Source organism: Plutella xylostella, chromosome 15 (genome assembly GCF_932276165.1).
Source record: "Plutella xylostella chromosome 15, ilPluXylo3.1, whole genome shotgun sequence".
In the NCBI taxonomy this organism is placed as follows: Eukaryota; Metazoa; Arthropoda; class Insecta; order Lepidoptera; family Plutellidae; genus Plutella; species Plutella xylostella.
The window spans coordinates 5,316,567-5,342,989 of NC_063995.1; the positions used below are offsets into that span (position 1 = coordinate 5,316,567).

At 35.9% G+C, this 26,423-nt stretch overlaps 2 protein-coding genes and 1 long non-coding RNA gene across 3 annotated transcripts in view; 1 reads left to right on the forward strand and 2 right to left on the reverse strand.

Moving 5' to 3' along the window:
* Positions 1–26,423, reverse strand: part of LOC105391234 (odorant receptor 4) — a 31,629-nt gene that overhangs the window by 3,124 nt on the left and 2,082 nt on the right. The window contains exons 3-5 of the mRNA XM_038108504.2: positions 26,092–26,274; positions 2,684–2,915; positions 1,333–1,429 (exon numbers count right to left, since the gene is read on the reverse strand). Coding sequence (XP_037964432.1) covers positions 1,333–1,429; positions 2,684–2,915; positions 26,092–26,274 — 512 coding nt within the window. The remainder of the gene's footprint in view (positions 1–1,332; positions 1,430–2,683; positions 2,916–26,091; positions 26,275–26,423) is intronic.
* LOC119693603 lies at positions 21,610–23,374 on the reverse strand. The gene is made up of 3 exons (XM_038117413.2): positions 22,860–23,374; positions 22,396–22,539; positions 21,610–22,289 (listed from the first exon to the last, which is right to left on the reverse strand). Coding segments are annotated over exons 1-3 (615 nt in total). The 5' UTR covers positions 22,862–23,374; the 3' UTR covers positions 21,610–21,820.
* Positions 23,586–25,758, forward strand: LOC125489588. The gene is made up of 2 exons (XR_007267075.1): positions 23,586–25,292; positions 25,508–25,758. It is a non-coding gene; the product is annotated as an uncharacterized LOC125489588 (long non-coding RNA).

Here is a 26,423-nt window from a genome sequence, read left to right on the forward strand (position 1 = left end):
GCTGGCCTAAGTAAATGTACTCGTTGACATATTGTATATCCTGACCGTCAACCGTGACCTTACGTGTCGCGCTATTGGACATGATCTTGGTTTTGGACCGATTCATCGACAATCCGACTTGAAGGCTTGCCGTGCTGAGATCTTGCAGCATGTGTTCGAGTGTTGATGCCGACGGGGCAAAGAGTACGATGTCGTCGGCGAAGCGAAGATTCGTTAATCTTCTGCCGCCGACCTCGATACCTTTGTCTTCCCATGGGACCGCGAGCTTTCTGAAAACTTCTTCGAGAGTACAAGTAAATAGTTTTGGAGATAGCGGGTCGCCCTGTTTGACACCTTTCTCTATATTAAACAAGGGTCCTGCTGATTGTAATTTGATATTGGCGGTGCTATTTTGGTAGATGGTTTTTATTAGTTCTATGTATGTTTCGGGGACATTTTGGTCTATAAGTGATTGGAATATTGCAGGATGTGAAAGACTGTCAAATGCTTTGGCGTAGTCCACAAAAGCCAAGTAGAGTGGCTTATTATATTCGGTAGACTTTTCGATGATCTGGTTGAGGGTGTGGAGGTGATCTGAGGTGGAGAAACTTGGGCGGAATCCAGCTTGTTCGGGTGGTTGGTTGGAATCAAGTATGCCAGAAATCCGGTTCTCTATGACTTTGATGAAAATTTTGTACACATGAGAAATTAAACTAATGGGTCTGTAATTGCCTATATCTGATTTATCACCTTTTTTATGGAGTAAAACAATATTTGAATGACACAGTTTGCTAGGGATTTTTCCTGAAATTAGTATAGTGTTACAAAGGTTTGCTATGTGAGGGGCGAGAACGGGTTTTCCAATTTTTAATATATCTGAGGTGATGCCGTCATCGCCCGGACTTTTATCACTTTTTAAACTCGCGATGGCGCGGTGGACCTCAAGACCTGTGATTAGTGGTATGGAGTCCGGACGACAATATGTATCGTGATTATTGAAATTAGTTTTTGTTGTATCTCTATATAATGTCTTGTAAAATTTTGTGCATATTTCCATAATTTTATCTCTTCCTGCTTGCTATGTAAGTAGGTATTAATGTTTATTTATCTTTTAGATGTAATTAATTATTTGGGTAAAGGGTGTGACTAAAGTCAGATATTTTTTTTCTACGACTTCTGGAAATTCGTGAAAATAAATCTTTCAGTCTCCATAATTATAAAGTTTCTATGGAGCAGGATAATTTATGACACAAAATATAGGTACCTACTTATGTTGTTGAGAATGACCCACTGAGTCATCTCCTTTCACCCTTTTTTAACACCCTGTAGGTACGCCGCTACTTGTATACTGACCACAATAACGAACACCACGCAACAGATGTCGACGGAACTCAGCACTGTGTTGATGAGGTTCACCAGGCTGAACGCTTTCTCTAGATCATTGAAGTATCTGCAAAAACATACACAGATAGAAGGTGAATAATTGTGGGCATAGAATGAATGGGTACGGCGTCAAACAGACATACCCTAACGTCGTATGCCCCAAGCATTCGACGTTAGGGTATGTCTGAATATCAAAATCAGGTCGAACAAAAGCCGCTTAAATAAGCTCAAACATGAACATGCGAAACGCAGGATGTTCTTCCTAACGTACAGCAGGCTGATAGCTCGTCATCCCAAAAAAATGTTTCTGTACAATCTTAAGGAAATTTTAGTTTAAAGACTTAAAGTAAGTAAATCAAGTGAACAACAAAGTTAATTATTTAAAAAAAAGTAGTGAAGCAATTCCCTCCCCTAGCCTCTTGTAACTATTTCGATCCTCGGAGAATACGCTCGTAAGCATAAAATAAGAAAACTTTATACATACATAGGTATTCTCAGAATTTACGATTTTGTTTACGCGTCGCTAACATTAATAAAAAATCATGCAAGATTAAGCAAATTCGAAAGGATACCCAATATAGGCATATAATTAAATTCTCAGAGATTGCTCGGAGCGAGCCACATAATAACGTTGTAAGTAGATTAGATAGGAAACATGGTAAACAAGTCCAGTTCACCATTTTATTTGTTTTCGAGATGGAAGTGGCTGCTACAAACAAGAAATGGGATAGAGCTGAGGCGCTTAGCTTTATCAGGAAATTGTATTAAAACCAGGCAATGTTGGACTTTCAGTGCCTTGCCTCGTCCGTTCCACGTGCAATCATTTTATGATGTATTTGTGTTGTTGTTACAAAGAATGAATGTGTGGTATGAATTGTGTGTATTTTGGATCGAAAACTAACTGGGTGAAACTTTTCTATTTCGTAAACAAGCTATAAAGATAGCTAAATACCTATGTAGATTACAATAAGTATAATACACTAAGATATCTCTGTTATCCCAAAATATTATCTACTCCTGCGTAGTCCTTAGAGGTAATTCATAGAATTGGTATTATTAATTATATGCATTAAACTCAACAACAAAAAAACCATGGAATAGTTATTTAAACTAGCCAAGAATCAAGCGCTGTAAAGAGGTGACTGCCAACCTCAAATGATGGAGAGGCCCTACAAGAAGAGATTAAACTCAAAGCTTGTGCTAAGGTCCACCAACCTGCACTAGGCCGGCATGGTGGACTAGACCTCAAATCTTACCTTCATTGGAAGAAGACCAGTGCCCCAGCAGTGGGGACGTGATGGGTTGTGATGATTTCACTTACTTAATAAGCCTCTGATGAACTTTAACACAAGACACTATCTCCGTCAAGCAGTCCTCTGTCGCCACCCAGTGCCCCCCTGCCCCGCGTCCCCCGGCCTCACCCCCCGCGGCCCCGCGCTCCGGCGCCAGTCTGCGGATCTTGAGCTGCAGCAGCCGCAGCAGCATCGTGATGTGGCTGGTGGTGGCCGTGAACAGCAGGTCCGAGCTCAGCATGAAGAACACTGAGGATACTCCTGGGTAGATGGATAGGACATGTGGCAGAGTGGCGTTAGTGGAAGATCATAGTAGTGTATAATTGGGCGTTCTAACTCACTATCGATCGAGCTCCGCTGCGCTGCCGCTACGCTCCGATCGATCGATAGCGAGCTAGAACGCCGCAATCATACAATGTTCATTAGAACGATGCACGGTCGAAAGCTAGATTCGGAAGCAATTTTTTTCGATGCCTTACTTACTGATTTTATACAGAGATAAAAGCGACTGTCATATCACTTTAACGGTCAGTATGAAATAAGCAACTTCACTAATTATAGGTGTATCCAATCATGAAGTTTATAAAACAACCAACATCTTTACAGCTTGATAAAATTTGTGTCGAGCATTTCAAGAAAGAGTTTCGACATGGAAAGCTTTTACCTAACACGATTCGTTGTTTAGTTTGTGGTCCATCAAATTGTGGAAAAACCAATTTAGTAATCGGATTGTTGTTACATGCAAATGGATTAAAATTTCGTAATATTTACGTCTACTCAAAAACCCTTTACCAGCCTATTTATGTATTTTTAGAAAAAGTAATGATGCGCGTACCTGGGGTGTGCTACTTTAAGTTTCACGATAATGAGGAGGTTTTAAGCCCGAATGTTGCCTCTCCTAACTCCATTATAATTTTTGATGATGTGGCTGGGGAAAGTCAAAGTAATATTCGTGACTATTTTGCGATGGGTAGACACAAACAAATAGATGCCTTTTACCTCAACCAAACTTATAGTAAAATACCAAAACAATTAATTCGTGATAATGCTAATATAATCATTCTTTTCAAGCAAGATGATATAAATTTACGTCATGTCTACAATGAGCATGTAAATACGGATATGACATGGCAACAATTTCGCGAAATGTGTTCGCAGATCTGGCAAGATTCATATAGCTACTTAGTCATTAATAAAGATTGTGAGAAAAATAATGGATGCTATAGAAGGAAATTTGATACATTTATAAACATCGATGGATAAAATATATATAATTGCATCTTTAAAAAAAATACCATTGTTAATTGCACTCTCATACAGAAAACGTAGTTTATGATATTTATTTAAAATGGAAAAAGAAAAGTCAATTAAACAACAAATAGTCAAAGCTGCTGAAGTAATAAAAAAGAAAGTAAAAAAAATTCAAAATATTAAGCGGGAAAATGATAAAGTAATGGAATCTGTTTTAAAACCAATAACGGACCCACTCAATTTAATAGCACTACAAAATAACAATATCGATACAAAACTGAATGCAGAATACGAAAATAGAGAAAATTATAATTTATCGAGAGAACCAACAACGGTTAAAAAAAGAAAACTATCAGCTGGTAGCATCACATCCAACGAACAAATGGCTAAACTTAGAAAAAGTCACAGTGTTTCAGATTTGTATGATTCGGATAGGAACACTAATTCAGACAACGAGCAAAGTGAGTTGTTTTTTGAAACTAATTCAAGTTTAAGTTCAACTCCAATTAAAAAATCTATATCATCATGGTCACTATCATCAGAAGTATTCGAAGATGTACCTTATGGAGCTCGAACAGTAAATGGTAAACTGATGGTTGGATCAAAACCGCTTTCAGTGACGGGAGATAAATTATCGATTGCAGGTCACTCTTATCCAAACACAAAAGGATTAGCAGAGTTATTATTCAAAAAAAATTTAGATTTAAATGTTATAACTGAAGAAGACAAAAAAATATATAAATCAATTTTACTTAACACTAATGCTCATCGTCGAGGATATGATCCTGCACAACCTATAAATAGTAACAGAGGCAACAAATACAATTCAATTATTAAACCTCTTTTTCAACAATCCAAAACTATGAGCTCTACAAACATACATAAAGGAGGTACGATTTTACGAGTACCTAAGCTGAAATCGGTAAAAAATAATGTGGATTATGTTTATTGGGATGATCCGAATGAGTTAGTAGAACGATTGAAGTTACTTATCGCCTCCCGAGATGCGGGCAACACAGGACTTGATAATGAAATTATTTCAATTATTGAAGAATTGAAAGAATGTGGTGCCATTATTTAATAAATACTAAAACCAATACAGTATTTTCTTATTATTCTTGGAACCATCAGCAATAGCATACACATAATCAAAATGAACGTTGATAAATTTGGTCATCACGTACATAAAAGACTGCGTTTGTCAGAACCAATAGATCCAAATATTTTATCAAAAGTTCTTATTCAAAGTAGTTTAGGTGAATATGATTTAAAAAGAAATAGATTAAAGGGTTTAGTGCTACCACTCACATCTGATGAGGCTGTTTGCAAAGAATACGTGGATCAAAATAATAAACTACTCTGCAAAAAAAAAGATATATTAAATGAACTAAACAGTATAAAAAGTTCAATATATGTATAAATCAATTTACAGATAATTCAAAAGCAGTTACAAGACAAATGTTCGAGGGTTGAAGTGAGCTCAATCGTTAAGAATCATATAATTGAAGTGAGAGACATCATCAGCAGATCAAAATGAGTAAAGAAAGTATTGTTAATGAAATCCATAAAACAGCAAGAAAGAATTTTCCGAGACGGCGTGTAATACTAAAGGGAATTGATGATTTATGGCAGGCTGATTTGATAGACATTAAAAACTATGAAAAAATGAACAAGAAATACAAATTCATTTTGATTGTGATAGATGCTTTCACAAAATACGTTTGGTTAGAGCCATTAAAAACAAAGACAAAATCAGAAGTTTCTAATGCTTTTGAAAAAATTTTGAAACAAGGGCGAACACCTTTAAATTTACAAACCGATATGGGTACGGAGTTTTATAATGCAGACTTTCAATTACTTATGAATAAATATAAAATTAATCATTATTCCACATATTCAACTAAAAAAGCATCAATAGTAGAAAGAGTAATACGGACAATTAAAAATAAATTGTATAAATACTTTAGCTTAGCAGGTAACTATATTTGGATCGGAAAGCCATTAGCATATATCATAGAAACGTATAATAATACTGTTCATCGCACAACAAAGTTTAAGCCATCTGAAATTAACATTTCTAACCAATCTATAGTAAAAGACAATATACTGAAATCTTATCAATATATTCCATCAAAAAAGAATAAGTTTAATGCAGGTGATTACGTTCGTATAAGCAAACATAAGGGGGATTTTCATAAAGGTTATACACCAAATTGGTCCACTGAGGTATTTTCAATAGTCAAAGTAAATAAAACGATACCTCCTACGTACCTTATTAAAGATAAACATGACATGATTATTAAAGGTTGTTTTTATGAACAAGAAAAGATGGCTTCATGGATGGTTGACAAAATTATGAAAGCTAAGCTAAAATCAGGTTCTGGAGTAAAAAAATTTAAGGCCGGAGTGCGCAAACTCAAGTCAAAATTAAAAAAATACAAACCCAAAAACAATAACGATGCAATAAAATTTGCTTACTTAGCGGCAAAAAAAATATTTTTAAAAAACTGCACTGGTTTACCAAGAATTATTCCTATTCCTAAAACAGGAGGCATATTACCACTTATCCCTATATTCGCAGGACTGTCAGCCTTAGGTTCTTTGGCTGGAGGGGCTGCTGGAATAGCTAAAGCCGTAAACGATTATAAATCAGCACAAAGCAAACTTGCAGAATCAGAACGTCATAACAGAACCATGGAGTCAATAGCCTTAGGTAAAGGTTTACATATCAAACCATACAAGAACGGAAAGGGACTTTGTTTGCGTTCTTCAAAAAACTAATACCTAGGTTACCCAGGAGAGCACTCACTAATATCGACTTACTCGAATACTCAAAGGATATTCCTTACTTTCGAGGGGTTTACATGAAAGATGAGTTACCTAATATGCCGAATATTATTGAATGTGCAATAATAAATTTAGATAATTCGGAAAATCTGGGAACTCATTGGGTAGCCTATGTAAAAATATATGACTATTGTGAATACTTTGACAGTTATGGAAACTTAAAACCACCTCTAGAACTTACTATGTATTTAACTAAAGATGTTAATATTTTTTATAATTATATAAATTATCAAAAAACCAACACATACAACTGTGGTCATCTGTGTTTAAAATTTCTAAATAATTTTTGGAATAAATTAACATAATTAAATGAAGTTTTATCATTTATACAATGTCGTTCACACTATCAATAACTGGCTGCGAATCCGCTTTGTCAACACATTATTCGCCCGCATTGCAACTTGATGGGGAGTATGAATGTGGGCTCGTATATTTTTCAACATTTAATTCAATACCTAATATTGATAAAAACAACAATAAGTTTCATTACGGCGAGAATGAAGTCATTGAGATTCCTGAAGGCTCATATGAACTTGAAGATATAAATGACTTTTTAAAAAACAATATAAATGACTGTACCTTCAAAATAATATGTAATAACAATACATTAAAAACTAAAATATTTTGTTCCAAGGACATTCATTTCGAGAAAAATAGTTCGGTCAGTAGCATTTTAGGTTTCGGAAATGAGATGCTAAAAGCTAATATATTACATGAGTCACAGTATCCAGTCAGCATTTTACCAACAACCATCGTCCGTGTTGAATGTGATATTGTAAGCGGATCTTATATAAACGAAAAACCTAGCCATATAATTTACGAGTTCGCACCTAATGTGCCTCCAGGTTATAGAATAATCGAAGTACCTAAAAATCTCATTTATTTTCCTGTTAATCAAACCAGCGTTAGTGAAATAAATATACGGATTTTGGATAATAATAATAAATTAGTCAATCTTCGACACGAAGAGTTACAACTGTATTTGCATATTAGAAGAAAATGATTGACTTTATCAATAAAAGTTCGAAACCAACTAGTCTAGGTATCAGTTCTCCACTTATCACGTTGCAGAAACCACCTGCCAGAAAAAGAAAGCTTACTAAAGAAAATAAACAATTTTTAAAATTAATTAAACTTTCGAAATGAATATACTTAATGTGACGGAGTCCTATTTTGAAGATAACAGGATTGAGAGCTACCAAACGCATTCTTATAAGCCTTATGTGAACAGTTTTAATAAAAATGATGAAATTCGTATCCCTATTAATCAACAAGATTTATATGTTCTTCCTTCGGAAAGTACTTTGTATATTGAAGGATCCATTACAGTTAAAACAAATGCTGACAAAGGAGAAAAAGTCTCTAGTGTGGAATTAGTGAACAATGCTATACTTTTCCTTTTCCAAGATATTCGTTATGAATTAAATGGTGTAGAAATAGATCGAATAAAAAATGCGGGTATCACAACCACTATTAAATCTTTGCTTTCCATAAATGAAGGTGAGTCAAAAATGTCTCGATTATGGGGTTGGGATATCAAAGGCATAAAAAATACAATTGGAGGATATTTTTCAGTCAGTATACCACTCAACAAAATTCTTGGTTTTGCTGAAGACTATAACAAAATTATTCTTAATTGCAAACATGAATTAATTCTTTTAAGAAGTAATACAAATATAAACGCGGTAAAATTAAATACGAATGAGATATTGGAGGATATAAGTATAAGCAAAATAGTTTGGAGAATGCCTCACATTAAGTTGTCCGATCGTGAGCGAATTCAATTTTTGAGGTATTTGGAAAAGGATCGATTTATTAAATTAGCGTTCAGAAATTGGGATCTATATGAATATCCACTACTACCGCGAACTACAAAACATACTTGGTCAATAAAAACTACCTCGCAGCTAGAAAAACCGCGCTTTGTTATTATTGGACTTCAAACAGCTCGTAAAAATGTTGGTGCAAAAGATATGTCTCAATTCGATCACTATTACAGTGATCGAATTGAACTCCGTGATATTAAATTATTTTTAAATTCAACGTACTATCCTTATGAAAGCCTGAATATCAAGTTTTCTGAGGATAAATATATATTATTATACGAACAATACGCTAAATTCCATCAGTCTTATTACGGTCGTCGGTGTGAGCCGTTGTTGAGTTTAAAGGAGTATAATGAATACGCACCCTTGTTTGTGATCGACTGTAGTCGTCAAAACGAAACTCTAAAAACCGGTCCTGTGGATGTACGTGTGGAAATTGAAAGTGATCAGGAACTCCCTGATCATACTTCAGCATATTGTTTAATCCTCAACGATTGTGTGATTGAATATAGTCCATTAAGCAATATAGTAAAGAAAATATCATGAACTCTAATACTATAATTGTAGATGTGCAAGGATTTAAAGACGGTTATAATCAATTTATTATTAAAGAATTTGCTTTAGCCTGTAACGAATATACTCAAACATTTTATATTAAACCTCCATATCCATATTCAAAACTATCTGAATTGGAAAGAAATCGTGTTCGTTGGATAGAAAGGAATTTTGGATACAAATGGACAGATGGTTATATGGATTATATTCAATTTCGAAAGGTAATAATACATTACTTAGAAAATAAAAAAGTTTTTGTAAAGGGGTTAGAAAAGAGAAATTGGGTTCAAGCTTTATGTTCTAATTGTATAGTAATTGATTTAAGTGAGAAAGGCTGCCCAAATTTAAAAAAAAATTGTACTGAATATTGTAAAATAATTAATTTTACTTGTGTATACAATAACCAAATGTGTGCTCTAAAGCATGCACTGTGTCTTAGAGAATGGTGTCGAGATAATTGTTTGCATAATTGTTTTTTTTTTTTATTATTTTTTTAGTTAAGTATAAGAAAATAATACAAAGTGATTGAAAATTATATGCAACTTTATTTGATTATTAAAAATAAACTTAAAACTATTTTTATTTTTTTATTTTTAACCAACTGCAATTAATATCCCTTGACTCTTGAATATAAACTAATCAGATAGTATTACAACATTATTTAAGAACATAATAAGATACAATATTTTAAAATTGATTTTCAGAAATCTTTTTTGAAATTTTTTTAATAACATTTTCCGTTAAATCTAATATTTCATCTATTGGTTCCTCGCATATCCACTGGCAACTGACTTGAGCTTTTTTACTATCACTTTTTAAATCAAAAATTTCAATTTTTATTAATCGAGTCAATTGAGGTGTATCAGTTATAACGTAGGATGATGATTTACTAGAAAGCTGTCTACTTTCCCGCCGAGATCTTTTTCTTTTCATGATTTGAGATTGCTGGTTGCTTTCAAGCTGCATCATTTCTTCACCTTCAATGTCACCTCTAAGTTGATATGGGTAAGGTAAATGTCCCAGTAGTTGACACAATAGTGGCAATAACAAAAACGTTGTTAGGGAAAAACTTTTATTACGAAATCAGGCGGTAACTAAGTAACACAATTTGGTAAATCAGTCTTCTGTCTAAATTATCTCCTTACAATCAAGTATCTAATTAAACGTTTTTTACTATTTTCCGAGAAAATTCAAACAGTCTCAAAATGTACCTATAATTGATAGGAAATTTTTCACTTCGCCCAGTAATTGACAAAGCAGTCATCAACAAAATATAAAAAAAAATACAAAGTATTAAAAATCTGTCATAGCAAAAGTAAAGTAATTTTCATACATAAAAACACTGAACATTTTACACGTCTTCGCAACATATTTTACGCATTAACGTTGTTATTATAATGAGACCTTATGAAATTCACCATTCAAAATAAGCATTATACAACAGTATAAATGTTTAATAGGAAAAAACAATCATTTAAACTTCTTATACAAATCAACAAATTCTAGAAAATATATTATATAGTCATCACTCTCGAGATCATCCGTACTATCATGAGGAGGCACCCACTTTTCGGCTTCACTATCACTTGTAGAATATAATTAAACTTTTTTCTTATTTCCGAAAATATTTGTTTTCTTTTTCACTGTAGTTTCCTTGGCTTTAGATTTATCCATTTCTTGTTCCTTCTTTCGTCTTAATCGTTTATTCTTATTCGTCCGTCTTTCTCCATTATCATTCTTATTATTTTCTTCCTGTATTTCCACATCATCTTCGCTTGAAGAATCAAACAATACTTTTTTGGTAATTTTCAAGGCGTCTAGATTCTGTTGTGCTGCAGTTTTATTTGCTAAATTCTTTTCTTGTTTAATCTTCATGGCTTCATCTTCTTCTCTTTTTTTTGTCTTTCTTCAGCTTGTTTTTCTTTCGGTTCTATTTTTTTTCTTTTTCCTTTGCCATGCTTAATATCAACTTAACTATGGTGTTTTCTTGCGCTGGCGATAAAAAAGTTTTTGGACCCATACGCCAGTCAAGTGGAGTCTTACCGTTCACTTTATAAGCATAATATAAAGTACATTGTATTTAAGGGCTGCAGCAGCTATTGCTAAACCAGATTTTACCTCTTCATAAGCTCGTAGCATTGAATCCTCACTATAAGCAAGCATTTTAACTTTAATTGGTGGCATCTTATCAAATTATAGTACCAGCAACGAAAATTTTATTGTAATTAATAATGTGTATAACCAATAGTTGATAGCTAGATGACCAGTACTTGATACCCTATCAAGTACTCGACCCGTGCAATATTTTCAACCCAGAAATAAACAAAGACAAATTTTATTGTATTGTGACCCTTACACCTTTGATATTACGAGCAAATAAAAAAAATAGTTTTGACCTATTACTTGATAGGGGGTATCAATTACTAGGTATTTGGGTTTTTCTTGTTCTAGTAGATGATACTCGTCACAAACAAGTAAATATAATAAAAATTGGTAAAATAAGCATGAACCAGCGAAGTTACTTTACATGCAAAGGTAATAAAAACAATACTTACCCGTAAAACGCCATAAATCAACTGCAATATCGTACCGGCGAACACTCCTAGCTTAGTTATTCAATTAACGAAACACAAGTAAACGCGTTGATGCAAACGGCTGCACGGGAAAAAAATTGTAACTTGAAATTGAATCGATGCAGAATACTCATACTTTGGTTGTCAATTTAACAGACTTCAAAGTTCAAATATTGATAGGAGTGCGTTTAAAAACTGACTTAGTTTTCTTATTGTTCAACCATAAAGTTGAAACTATCAATTACTGGGACCCTATCAACTACAGGGACATTTACCTTACTCTGTTTCCAAATAATAATTAGGCTGACCCATAGCGATTTGCATTATTTCTGTCTGTAACAATAAAATAAAATTATTAGTATTAAATATTATTATTATTATCATTTATTTCAGGCAATATCACAAGAAAACCCATATATAGTCAAAGTAATTACAAATAGGTATAGAATAGTTTAAAATACACAATTATATATAATAATAAAATGCTAAAATATTAAAATGCTGTAAATATGTCTTAATACCATAATATATATTATTTAAAAGGAAAAATTATAAAAATATATGAAACAGTTACCTGAAATTTCAATAATCACGAGCTAAAAAATTCGTTCGTTGCGTGTTCCCAACTCAGCACTCATTTCAAAAATGAGTTGTTTTGCTTTATACAGCACTCCGTCTGGCAGGTCATACACCACATACTGAGCTTTAGAGCAGCCTTTGATGACCACATCTGTTGGTGTATCCTTCGCCTCGAAGATTTCAATTTTTATTATATATTTCGGTATTTTTGTGCCCATAAGAGCTACGTAGCTCGTCTCCGGGCTTGAAAGAATTTCACCCACTTTTCGCGACATGTTGTGTATTGTTCGAGCTTCAGTTTTAAACTAAACTAATACCTACGTAACTTGGGTAACTTGAATTGTCAAGTCAGCATAACTCTTTATTGGGCAGGTTTGAACTTGTATAATTAAATTTTCGTTATCAATGCATTTCTTACATGTAGATGTAGGTCAAATATAATTTGATGCCGGCGCGCATGCGTCACATGCATCCGGTTCCTCGCGCGTGCGCGTTAATTAATGAAGTGTGTCTATTGCATTTCATAACTTAATTAATACCTGATTAGGTTGTAATTGCTATGCACACAAATGTGTTACCAACTTCATTTGTCACGTTTTATGAATATAGAACTATGGATGGTAAGTAGCAAATAATAAATTGTAACACACCTAATTCATACCGTCCGCGCGCGCCTGTCTTCGGGTACCATCGAGTCGCATCATGAGTCACCGCTACGCATCCACCGTACCTACGCGCCTCGTTCCCACTCTCGCCGCTCCGGTATATAAGGGCCGCCGCCGGCTCCAGCGGCCAGTCGTCTTACATGAGCGGTCGCTACCGAGCACACTTCGGTACAACTTCTCGTGCTAACACGGTTCACGGGTATTGTGACAGTCAGTTTGCATCTGCAGCGGATCTTACCGTATTGTCACTATACTCCTAGTTAGGCTTATTTCTTTTAATTAGCGCTTATCGCTGTATGATAGTTTATTTTAGCAATAGCAGTACAGTGTTTTATATAATTACAAGCTTCGCTTTCGTTTAGTTAACTTGTTTACATTCCGCTTTGGCTTATATACAGATTATTACGCGCATTGTAGGTATTTCTTTATCTTCTCTCTTAACAGTAGGTACTTATGTAATTAACGCTTTCCGTAAACAATATTTTGTTTTATATTCAGTAAGTACATAATGTTGCAAGTTGGTTTTCCAATTATTATATTCAGTTAGGTATTGCATTTAAAGTTAACTGAAAGAAATCATACCTAGTTAATTCTCTGAGATTACTTACATCGAATATTCGCGTTACAGTAATAACTTTTATTGTGTGTAAACAAGTAACCATTTGATTTCATTTTATTGTTCTGTCAAATCATATTCATTGCTTTACAAGCTTGCATTTAATTTCATTTTCATAGCTTACTGCTAAGTTGCTATTTTTTGCTAAGTTGCTATATTTTGTTAAACTGCTATATTTTGTCAACGTGCTATATTTTGTTAACTCGCTATTTCAATGGCTTAATAATTTTGCAAGGCTTACTATTTGAGTTATAGTGTAGGGATTAGATATTATAATAAATCAAGCTATTTAGAGTTAGTATTACTAGTATTAGTCTATAGTTTCCTTGTTGACAGCTGTATGTTATATGTTTAATTGGTGAACGATAATATACATATCTTTGTTTTAGTAGACCTTGATTTTCATTTCTACCCGAACCCCTTACAAATTGGCGATCCAACGTGGAGCTGTCACTCGAGAAACTTAGGCCTTTACCAGTACGAGTAGCTAGGATGGCTCAGAAAGCCGATGAAAAGCCAAAATCGAGCATTAGCATGTCAGATACTCAGTTTAAAGAACTCCTAACTACTGTGATGACCGGCATCTCAAGCGCCAGTCCTACCAGAACATCGAAGACCTTCACGAGTTGCACTGCCAGGTTTTCAGGAATAAGAGAATCATCCCAGGTTGAGTCATTTTTGGCCGCCGTCAACACTTTCAAAGAAGTAGAAAAGTTGGATGATGCACTTGCGCTGGCAGGCCTCCCACTAATATTGACTGACGATGCAGCAATTTGGTGGCAAGGTAGTAAAGATAACGTCCTAACATGGAATGATTTCACGGATCGTTTACGTAGCACATTTGCGCCAAAGAAGATGGCCTATAAGATCTACCAAGAGATCATCGAAATCAAGCAGGACTCGCAAACGCCTACAGAAATCTTTGTAGCAGAAAAACGTGCATTGTTAGCACAGTTGCCGAAACCGACCCATTCCGATCAACAACAAATTGATTTGGTATTTGGACAGATACGGTTCGAGATTCGTGAAAAGATATCACGCAACAGCATTTCCTCATTCGATGAGCTCCTTATGAAGGCAAGAGATATCGAAAGGAATCTGTCAGAGAGAGATAATGCCAGTACAGTCGGATCGAAGCAAGATTACAAGCAGAAGAAAGCGCGTTCTCGTTGTAATTTTTGCAGATCATTTGGGCATACGTATGAGATATGTCGCAAACGACTCAGAGCTGATGAAATGGGACAACGAGTACCTCATTCTGAGACACAGAATGCTGCTGTTGCTGAAACTGCTCCCCTGAATAAGCCGACATTTTCGTGTTACGGGTGTGGAGAACCCGGTGTCGTTCGAAGCCGTTGCACGAAGTGTTGCCAAAAGAAGAAAGAAACCGTCATGAATGATATAAGTTTCTGTTCACTCCATTCTCAAACTGAAGTACACCTGCGCCCAGTGGTTACTGTCAAGATTGGTGGAGTCAAAGGTAAAGCGCATGTGGACACCTGTGCAAAATCCAGCGTTGCATCCTACAGCCTTTACAGATGTCTAGAGAAGAATGGATATGCGTTCAAAGAAGAAGTCATGTACATAACACTTGCAGATGGTATTGCTAAACGCCAAAGAATATTTACCGTTAAAGCTCCTGTCACGATTTATTGTAAAGTTATCCCAACATCCTTTATCATTTTTCCTAACTCAAGAGACAATAGGACACTGCTTGGAGTTGGATTCATTCAAGAGGCCAGGATGGTGCTGAATCTACCACAGATGACATTCACTTTCGATGAAGAACCCAATAAAGTGTATGAACTGAATGAAGAAGATGATGATATGGACATGGTCATGGGTATTATAAGGACTGATACTGCCATACCGGACCTGTTATCTCCATTACAGTATACACCGGACTACTTGAAGTCCCCACAAATCCCACAATTACCTGAGTCAAGTGCTACGGATAGCCGTACTATGTCATCGTTTGGACCATTACCTGAAGTAACCAGCGTCCACAGAAGTTACGATACTTTGCACTCAGAGCAAGCATCCATACCACCAATGGATCTTCTTGGAGCAGCGCCCTCAGGCTTCCTATCAGAGAGGAAAGAAAAACCTTATGGGCCACTCATTCCGATCGACCTGTCTTCACCACCTAAGAAACAGCGCATAGTACTGTTCGATGGCCACTCTCCTGTCATGGATAGTTTGTATGCCGATGCATGTAGGAACATTGAAGAGCAGAACGTCGTCCTATCCCCTCATTCCGAATCGCTGTTTCCGTCTACCGATATATCATCAATGGATATTTCTACAGAGAACAGCGCAATGACAGAAGATCAACTTCCGATAATGAAACGCTTTCTGCAGCAAAACGAAGACGTTTTCATTCCGAATCAGAAGTCATCATCTCAGGCTGAACTTGTAATCGATACAGGGACCCACTTGCCCATATCTGCAGTTCCTCATAAGTTTTCGCCTGCTGAAGTTCAGTCACTGAAGGTTGAAATTGATAAGATGTTGTCCGAGAAGATTATTGAACCGTGTGTTTCACCATGGTCAGCCCCAGTCGTTATGGTATCGAAGAAAGGAGGAGACATCAGAGTATGCATCGATTATCGTCATTTGAACGCAGTAACTATTCCAGATATCTATCCACTGCCTAAACTCGACCAACAACTACTACATGATGCCAGACAAATGCCTTTTATGACTACCATAGATTTACGTTCGAGCGACTGGTACTGGCCACTGGCACTTCGAGAAGAGGATCAAATCAAGACAACCTTCATCACCCCTTTCGGGATGTTCAAGTTCCTGAGGATGCCCTTAGGATTGCGAAATGCGCCATCTACAATCCAGAGACTAATGGATAAAGTCCGTATCTCTTTAAGTCACATCCATCTGGTGGTTAGCTTGGATTGCTTAGTGTGCCTTTCACCCACATTCCACCAACACCTGAAAGACTTGCAAGAGGTCTTTGACAGACTGAAAGAATACAGTCTCACTGCAAACAAAGCCAAGTGCAGATTTTGTGTCGATAGAGAAGCATCAGTGCAGGGGGAGATCGAGTACACATACCTTCAATCACCATAAAGCATACGCCTCATTGCTGATCTTTCATGGTCGCTTTTCATCACTTCTGCTCAAGTTGCTTGCAAAGTTTAGCCCCATTTCATGAGAGGCCTTTTCTGATTTATCAGATTCAACAAGTTATTCTCCAATTACAGATCCCATGCTCATAACAAAGTCGTGGGCCTGTACCGTGCTGCGTTCACCTCGTGGACCATCAGCTGCGCCACTACTGCAGCCAGCCGACCCATCCACCAAAGGGGTCAGCCACGAACGCAGACTCCAGTCACCTCGTCTTCAGATGGTGCTGGCAATCAGTCAAGATGAAGAGGAACCAACAACCTTCAATCTGTCTTCCTCGTCGGGACGTCTTCGGAGACAGAGGGGGAGACTGTAACACACCTAATTCATACCGTCCGCGCGCGCCTGTCTTCGGGTACCATCGAGTCGCATCATGAGTCACCGCTACGCATCCACCGTACCTACGCGCCTCGTTCCCACTCTCGCCGCTCCGGTATATAAGGGCCGCCGCCGGCTCCAGCGGCCAGTCGTCTTACATGAGCGGTCGCTACCGAGCACACTTCGGTACAACTTCTCGTGCTAACACGGTTCACGGGTATTGTGACAGTCAGTTTGCATCTGCAGCGGATCTTACCGTATTGTCACTATACTCCTAGTTAGGCTTATTTCTTTTAATTAGCGCTTATCGCTGTATGATAGTTTATTTTAGCAATAGCAGTACAGTGTTTTATATAATTACAAGCTTCGCTTTCGTTTAGTTAACTTGTTTACATTCCGCTTTGGCTTATATACAGATTATTACGCGCATTGTAGGTATTTCTTTATCTTCTCTCTTAACAGTAGGTACTTATGTAATTAACGCTTTCCGTAAACAATATTTTGTTTTATATTCAGTAAGTACATAATGTTGCAAGTTGGTTTTCCAATTATTATATTCAGTTAGGTATTGCATTTAAAGTTAACTGAAAGAAATCATACCTAGTTAATTCTCTGAGATTACTTACATCGAATATTCGCGTTACAGTAATAACTTTTATTGTGTGTAAACAAGTAACCATTTGATTTCATTTTATTGTTCTGTCAAATCATATTCATTGCTTTACAAGCTTGCATTTAATTTCATTTTCATAGCTTACTGCTAAGTTGCTATTTTTTGCTAAGTTGCTATATTTTGTTAAACTGCTATATTTTGTCAACGTGCTATATTTTGTTAACTCGCTATTTCAATGGCTTAATAATTTTGCAAGGCTTACTATTTGAGTTATAGTGTAGGGATTAGATATTATAATAAATCAAGCTATTTAGAGTTAGTATTACTAGTATTAGTCTATAGTTTCCTTGTTGACAGCTGTATGTTATATGTTTAATTGGTGAACGATAATATACATATCTTTGTTTTAGTAGACCTTGATTTTCATTTCTACCCGAACCCCTTACAAAATTAAATAAAAGATGTTTATAGTTTCTATATTTTTATTTAGATAGGTAGGTAGGTATAACATAATCTATTCTTATAACTAATTAACCTAATTATATTACAAATAATTATCATTAATAAGTATACAAATTCATCAAAATATTGTGTTACAGTGACCATATGACAAAGTATTAATTTTGTTTCTTAATACAATACGCTTGTCATCGGACGATGCAAGGGCAACTTTGTTGAGCTCTTTAGTAAATATTTGATGAAGCAGTGATTTAAAAAACACATTTTTCCGCCTTACAATTTCTCCTGTTTTTAGAACTCTTTTGTAATCAGAGAAACTTAAAGAGCGCACTGCAGCTTTTTGAACACCTTTCGCTTTCTTTAAGACTCCATTCTTTGATTTTATACAGTATAGTTTGGACCGTAAACCCACAAATTCTTCAATGTTTTGCCCACCAAGTTCGTCTTTAAATAAACCAGGAATTTTATTGTTCTTTGGTTCTATTTTATAAGCATTGTTTTTAGGGTAATTACTGGTGTCAAAATATTGAAGAAAATTCAATCTTACATCTCGGTAAACATCATTCGTTTGTATTGAGTACAAGAAACTATCTGTATCCGTGTAACATAATTTTATTTTATCTTTGTAAAACGGTTTCATAACTTTGTAGTGAAAATCATACATGTGGCTTTTTGATAATTCTAATACCGTAAAACCTATGTAAATAGGTTTATCTAAAACAACACAGTCTTTTTTTAATTGAATTGCAGCTAAATTTTCAGAAAATATCGTTATACTGTGAAAATTAGGTTTGGAAATTAATTTATCAGCTGTAAGTAATTTATTCGTTTTATTAGTAGTATCGCTCCATTTATTTACTAATCTTACATTAATACGTTTCTCTACATTTTCTAGCGTTTTACCAAAAATACTATTGTTTAACAACTTAAAAAAATCTTGTTCGAACTGTGATTTTGCTGTTTGTCGTAAATTGGTATTTAAGTCGATATATTGTTTAAGGAATGGGCTTTGTTTAAATTGAATTATTCTATGGATTTTTTTCAAAATTAGTCCGTGTGAAATACATGTTTGCAAATGAATATAATGTATAACGTATCGAAATTTGTCATACAAGTTGGGTATTAATTTTTTTGTTTTTGACCCGGGTGGAATAAAGTTTTGTGGGCAAAAGGGTAAATCGTTATGTATATTATGTAAGTATACAGAATATTCTAAATCAACTTCCAATATGTAGCCAACATCAGAATTATGGGGGATTTTAAGAATGTCTAACTGAAGTATTTCGAGTTCTTGCATAAACTTAAAATCAGAACAAGGTAAATAATTACACATAGCGTATCCGTATAGATTATTACAATCAATGTATAAAAGAAAATTGCTTGGAATGTTTGGGTTGTAGTCAGCTAAATATTTATTATTAGCTTTAGCGTATCTGTTAGAACACAAGCAAACTCCACCACGGATACCAGTTTGTATCATTCGATATATCTCTAAGTCATGAATAAGCTCGAGCTTGATTTTTGTCTTGAGTAGCATAGCATCGAAACTTAAACTAGGTGCAGTAAGGTAAAATGCTGGGTCTAACCTATAGTTCTCCATACACGCTTTACGAAAACTTTCGAAAATATCCGCAAGCAGAAGAACATCAGACTTGAGATAAATATCCGTGTATTCACCGAGGTTGGTCAAGTTAAAGGTTTGCCAAACGTTTATAGCATGCTGATAATCACTATCAGTAATATGTTCTCGGGTCAAGCTGCTATAAAAACATTTTCGCTCCGGTAAACTAGTCTCAGTATATGACTCCCAACCCTTAACGTGTTCGTAAGGATAAACACCCTTGCGTCGCATTAATTCGAAATGTGCTGTACCTCTAAACTTTGTCTTTAGGTGAATAAAGTCGTCTTTGTTAAGGTTGTTTACTAATTTGTCCAAACTAGTAGATAAAAAATTAAATGAGTCAACAAAACGAACCGCTATAAAATCATCATTGTTTTTAAAACATTTTGTAAAAGAAATATACTTTTCTTTATTTTTCGCGACCACTTTTATAGACCCGTTTGTTTCACCTAACTGTTTAATAAATAAATGAGAATCATATCCTGATAAATTATGAAAAAAAACTGGAACAAATTTAGGTAAAGCGAATCGAAGATTACAGTATGAATGTGCTGCGCCGCGAAATATTCCCGTCAAGTGGCAATGATCACGTACACGGTCATCTAACAGTATTCCAGAACAAATATGACAATGCTTCGCTTTATTAAATGAATCTAAATCTTTGTCAGTAAAAACCATAGGAACTTCTTTTTTCAATATTGATTTAATTCTTAATACATCCTTCTGCAAATAATCAACAAACACTTGATCACTATGAGGTCCGCGATAAGTTCTGTATCTGTTAAGATTAGAGTCATAAGAACAGACAATGTAGTACCCAAAAGCTGCAGGAACATGTTTCTGAGTTGTGACAGTTAAATTGTGCTCCTCGCTTTGTTCACAAGGTTCTAAAAACGATTCGAAATCGGCGTAAATAGTAAACGGTAAATATTGCATTCTTTCAAAATGATTAAATTGCATTAACGTACCAGGTTTAGGTAGTCGAGTGGCTACGCCACCGCAAAGATGAGATTCTAATGTTTCTTTGTTATTAAAAAATAATAAGCATTCATCGCAAAAAAATAGTTTTCCATGGTGTTTTGTAATTTGTACGGATAGCAACCGAGCTAAGTCTTTTATTAAACAATAATGGGTTTTAGTGCCGTTCTCGAAATATAACAAATTGATGTGATTACTTTTTTTCTGTTTAGTCTTGTACAAAGGCCCAACAATATACTTCCACTTTTAATGCCATAAACATTTACACTAAAATTTTCATCGTTATTTTCGAAAGTTCTAATGTCCCTTAAAGACACAGGAAACGTCATATTTGCTGTGTTGAGAATGTCATTAAAATGGGGATAGGAAGATACTCTATCAGCATTCTTCTTTTTGGGGAATAATGCCGCCATAATACTCCAAAGAAAGCAAAAATTATCATTATTTCTAATATTAATACAAGCACGTTTATTTTTAATAAATGTTGGCAATTCTATATAATTAGAAGCACGAAGAGGGTTATATTTATTAATGTTGACTTCCAAATATTTATTACTCAAAAATGACCAACCGCTATCCCGCTCTTGAAACTCGCTTATTTTATTTAGTAATTTGTCGACAACTTTAGAGAATATTTCATTAAAATCTGTATTTTGAAAAAACACATAATTTTCCGTCGAAAATGATTTAATTTCGGTCGTATCGTCTTTAGGCAAATAAAATTGAGCAAAAAACTCAAAATTTACTTTTAATGAATTAAAAGTAGCCAATTTAGCATCGATTACTTGTTTTACGTAATTACTTACGCAGACTTAAGATATAGTCCCGTGGCAAAGCGTGCGTCAGCGCAGCCTCGTCACCCGACCCCTCCGCCAGCTGGTTGTTGGAAACTACTCGATATAAAGCTACACGATTCCTAAATGCACTGTTAATTTTTAAAATATTATCACTGACTTGAACAACGCAATTATTTTTATGTAAAATTGACTTAAGATGTGCGGAGAAGCCCTTACTATTGATTGTCTTGTCACAAACCTCACAGTAAATGTTTTTACTAGACATGATTGTGGTAATAAACAAAACCAAAGAAAATTACCTACCTACCTACGACAAAAAAAAAACTATTTTTTAGTTGTCTCAAGGCAAAATGTACCCTCGTGGGTAAATTTGGCCTTGGCTGATTTTAAAAATTTAAAAAGAGCCTGCAGCTCTGGCTCGGACTCGTCAACCTGATAGCGCAAGTTGACGAGCGCTTTCCAGTAGCGGTCGCGGGCGTCGAGGTGTGCGATTTCGTCCCGGTTGTACACCCGTACCTCCACAAACAGGTTGCCGGCCAGTTCTTCAGCCCTCTTTATTAGGCCTCCCGCGACGCGCCGCCACAGCACCGACTGGAGCGCAGCTGTCCTCCGTTCCGTCACAGTAGCGACGTCGTCGGACGCGTTGAACAGGTCCGCAAACTGGAGCTTGCGAGCGCTCGGAGTCAGGGTGGCCGCAGGCTGGCTGCTTCCACGGGACGTCGACGCAGACTTTTTCTTCGTTTGGGTCGACGCCGGCGGAGCAGATTTTCGCTTACGCGATTCCTTCGGTTTTCTGAAAGAAACAATCAAATTACTATCGGATGCAACATTATGAAGCAGTTTAAACCTTATTATCTAACATAAAAAAATTATAAAATATTAAAATAAACAATACTTACGAGAGTTGTACTGTGTCCTCGTCCTCGCTGTCGAGCGTGAGCGCGGGGCTCAGGGTCGGGGCTGCGCGCCGCTGTCGCCACTGGCTCTCCGAGAGGTCGACCACGCTGCCGCCGTTGTTGAAGTCGTATACTTCAGAGTCAGACCTGCTAACAACAAACATATACCTATATTTTAAACTTGAATGATGGAAGATAGTTAAAACTGCAGTGCTATAATATATAACACAATGTGTTATTTTTTATGACTGAATAAAATAGGATCATCAACCGTAATCGTTCAATGCTAGACATTACACATAAAACAATAAAATAAAACACACAGTTTATGACAATTCACTGTAGGATATAGGCCTCCTCCCGGACTGGAGGGTTATTGCCATAGCATAGTCTCCACGCTTTGCAAGCGGGATGCAAATATCAGAGAGCACAAAAAAAAAATAAAAAAAAAATATGAACTTACGTACATTTTGTATATGTAGGGGTGGTGTAGAGCTCCGGTGAAGTTCGATCACAAATTGATTGTTATTTGAATGAAGTATTTGCGACATGCAGGTAATTTATTGGTCTTTTTTCCCTTACGGTGCTAAAAAGTTCAGCGGTATGAAACCATTTGATTTGTCAAATAATATATATTTTTGTATAATACATGAAATTGTAAAATCAATGCCAAATGTTTTGTACCTCCGATAACACCATTTTAATCTACTTATCATCAAAAAAAATAAAGTGTTGCAATTTCCAGGTTGATTCCTTATAGGTACCGACATTTTGGGCTCAGTTTATTTCATAAAACGATAAAATCATAAGTGAAGTACCTAGTAATTTTGTATTTGATAGGTAGATATTAATTTTAATTAGAATTTTGATTGATCGAATTACACTTTAAAAAAAATAGGATGTTAACTATTTTCTGATACGAAAATTACATATTAATAATGTTAATCACATTTAAATATTAGAAGAAGAACACAGAAGAACACGCACTCACGCCTTGTACTAATGTACTCCCTTGCGGGGTAGGCAGAGGTGCATTGCTGCACCCACTTTTCGCCAGAGTGTTATGTTAGTCCCAATGTAATAGGGGGCGGGCCTATTGCCATTTTACGGGCACATCCAAGACCCGAGAACAAATATCTGTGTTTAACAAATATCTGTGCTTAATTTAAATATCTGTGTTTAACATTAAATATTAATTTTAAAAATAAATATTACTTTCAATAAAAAAATAATGTTTAAGGTCCGAATAAAAATGCGTTCGTAAAAATTATGTTTAAAATGTAAAAGGTCCGAATCGTTGGTCCTAAGAGAGAATCGCCCATAATTTCCGGTAAACTAACTTACTTCAACTTCGGATCAATTTACACGGGACAAAGGTGAAAGAATAACAAGTAATGTTGAAGACAAGTAAAAAATTAATAAAAATAATGGCATCTGAGTTGAATTAAGTAACTTCTTCTTATATCAATATTTTATACCTTAATTTAAAAGAATGCTTATAACCATTTTATTATTGAAATCTAATACTTTACTAATGTTAAAGAGCAGACCAATTAATATTTACAAATATCCACATGTAGATAAAACTTAATAGTAATTTCCCTTAGTTATTATCTTATCACCAACATTAACGTAATATTGTCCACTGCTAAACATAGTCGTCTCTCAAGGAGATCTCATAGAAAGTTAGGTTTGCTTTTGGTCGACGTTACCAGTCGATACAATTACACGAAATGTGTAAATGTTTCGCAATTATTACACGTGCACTAGAGATGCCCCAGGTAAAAAAAAAACAAACAGTTACTATGACTTGACTGTTACAGCGAAAAAATACTAGTGACATAAAACTAATGTACAGTTATTTCTAATTCATGTTTCTATAATATTAAAGAGAGTCAAAAGAAAAACTTTACTGATACTTTCACTGTTACCAATTCTGTTTTATTTTTATATCTACATAGCTGAATTTACATTATGAAACTAGTTTCACGTATCTAGAAATCCATTACTACTTTCTAAGGTAGTAAAAGTAATAATGGATTTCTAAATGAACGAAACTAGTTTCGGCTTAAGAAACGGTTACGATATACGTTCCAACTCTAGCGCGCACAATATCAATGTACTTATTTCATAGCAGTGTAACTTCTCATTGTGATTGGTAGGGTACACGTATGTTAAGTGGTAAATTTCATATATTTCCTGCACTGGACCGATCACTAGAATTTCGGCGCCACTCCTTTGCAGAAATATGTGATTTCGGATAAGATATTATAGCGAGGCCACCTTTCGCGGCGGGTTTCAAAAACTACCCCTAACCTAGCCGACATTGGCGCCACAAGCTCGCTGTAATTTTATCCTTTTACCAAACATGTCAGATATTTCTAGCACTGGACCGATCACTAGAATTTCGGCACCACTCCTTTGCAGAAATATGTGATTTCGGATAAGATATTATAGCGAGGCTACCTTTCGCGGCGGGTTTCAAAAACTACCCCTAACCTAGCCGACATTGGCGCCACAAGCTCGCTGTAATTTTATCCTTTTACCAAACATGTCAGATATTTCTAGCACTGGACCGATCACTAGAATTTCGGCACCACTCCTTTGCAGAAATATGTGATTTCGGATAAGATATTATAGCGAGGCTACCTTTCGCGGCGGGTTTCAAAAACTACCCCTAACCTAGCCGACATTGGCGCCACAAGCTCGCTGTAATTTTATCCTTTTACCAAACATGTCAGATATTTCTAGCACTGGACCGATCACTAGAATTTCGGCACCACTCCTTTGCAGAAATATGTGATTTCGGATAAGATAACATGTAGGCACACGATCACAAGTCTCTCGGGGGTTCTTTCTCAACTCTAACTTCACACAATAGTCAGTGGGATAAGGTACACGTAAGTAAAAAATAGTGTTTTAAATTCAGATATTTCTAGCAATGGACCGATCACTAGAATTTCGGCACCACTCCTTTGCAGAAATATTTGATTTCGGATAAGATATAGCGAGGCTACCATTCGCGGTGGGTTTCAAAAACTATCCCTAACCTAGCCGACATTGGCGCCAAATGCTCGTTTATATTTTATCATTTTACCAACATACACATGACTAGGTAGTGAATTAGGTACATAACATCACATTAAGTACTTGAACTTACGTAATTGTGAAATACAATATCAGTGCTCAAAAAACGCAGTGGCAGTTCTAAATCGGTAAGTTCATGCATCATATTATTATCGTGCGACCATGTATCATTTTAAAATGAACATTGTATGATTGCGGCGTTCTAGCTCGCTATCGATCGATCGGAGCGGAGCGGCAGCGCAGCGGAGCTCGATCGAGAGTGAGTTAGAACGCCCAATTATACACTACTGATCATTACTGAAGCTTCAAAAAGACTTGAACTTGTCGTCGATCAGAAATTTTAACATGGAATATTTTTCTATGAATCTAAACTCGCGTTATATCCGTTCTACCAATCTTATATAACCGTGTTTAACACAGATTGTTACATACTGAAATGAAGGTTCGAAACGGTTAATACGTATTGTAGTGACTCAATACGGTATATAAGAAACAATCAGAAAGACTAGACTAGTTCTTTTCCCCCAGTGTTTCTCCTACTCCACAAGACTTTTATTAATGAGGCAACGTTGACTTAGTTATGTGAACCTTTTACAGAACATCTCTACTTACCGCTACAAACTTCAAACGCATAAGCGATCTTGTGGTACACGGGGTGTCGCTTGTCGAAGGGGTAGGCGACGTGCCACACGAAGCCGAGCTCGGACCGGGCCCCGCGCGCCGAGCGCCACGCGTGCAGAGCTATCGGGGTCAGGTTGTACAGCGCCACGCCCAGCACCGTGAATGCTGTGTAGACTGCGGACAGAATGAGACCCTATAGCTTCTGACAACACCATCTCAAGCCTGCAAGTTAGCTGCAGATCCAGTCCAGTTCTAGAAGCCAATCGCTTCATACCCAACCATCACTATCCCCTACACCACAAAATTACATATGATCATATCTA

What these genes read in the sequence shown, in the direction of transcription:
- LOC119693603 (XM_038117413.2), bottom strand. An exon ending in GAGGACACAGTACAACTCTC is followed by an intron (nt 22,290 to 22,395) that starts GTAAGTATTGTT and finishes TGTTTCTTTCAG; the next exon opens with AAAACCGAAGGAATCGCGTA.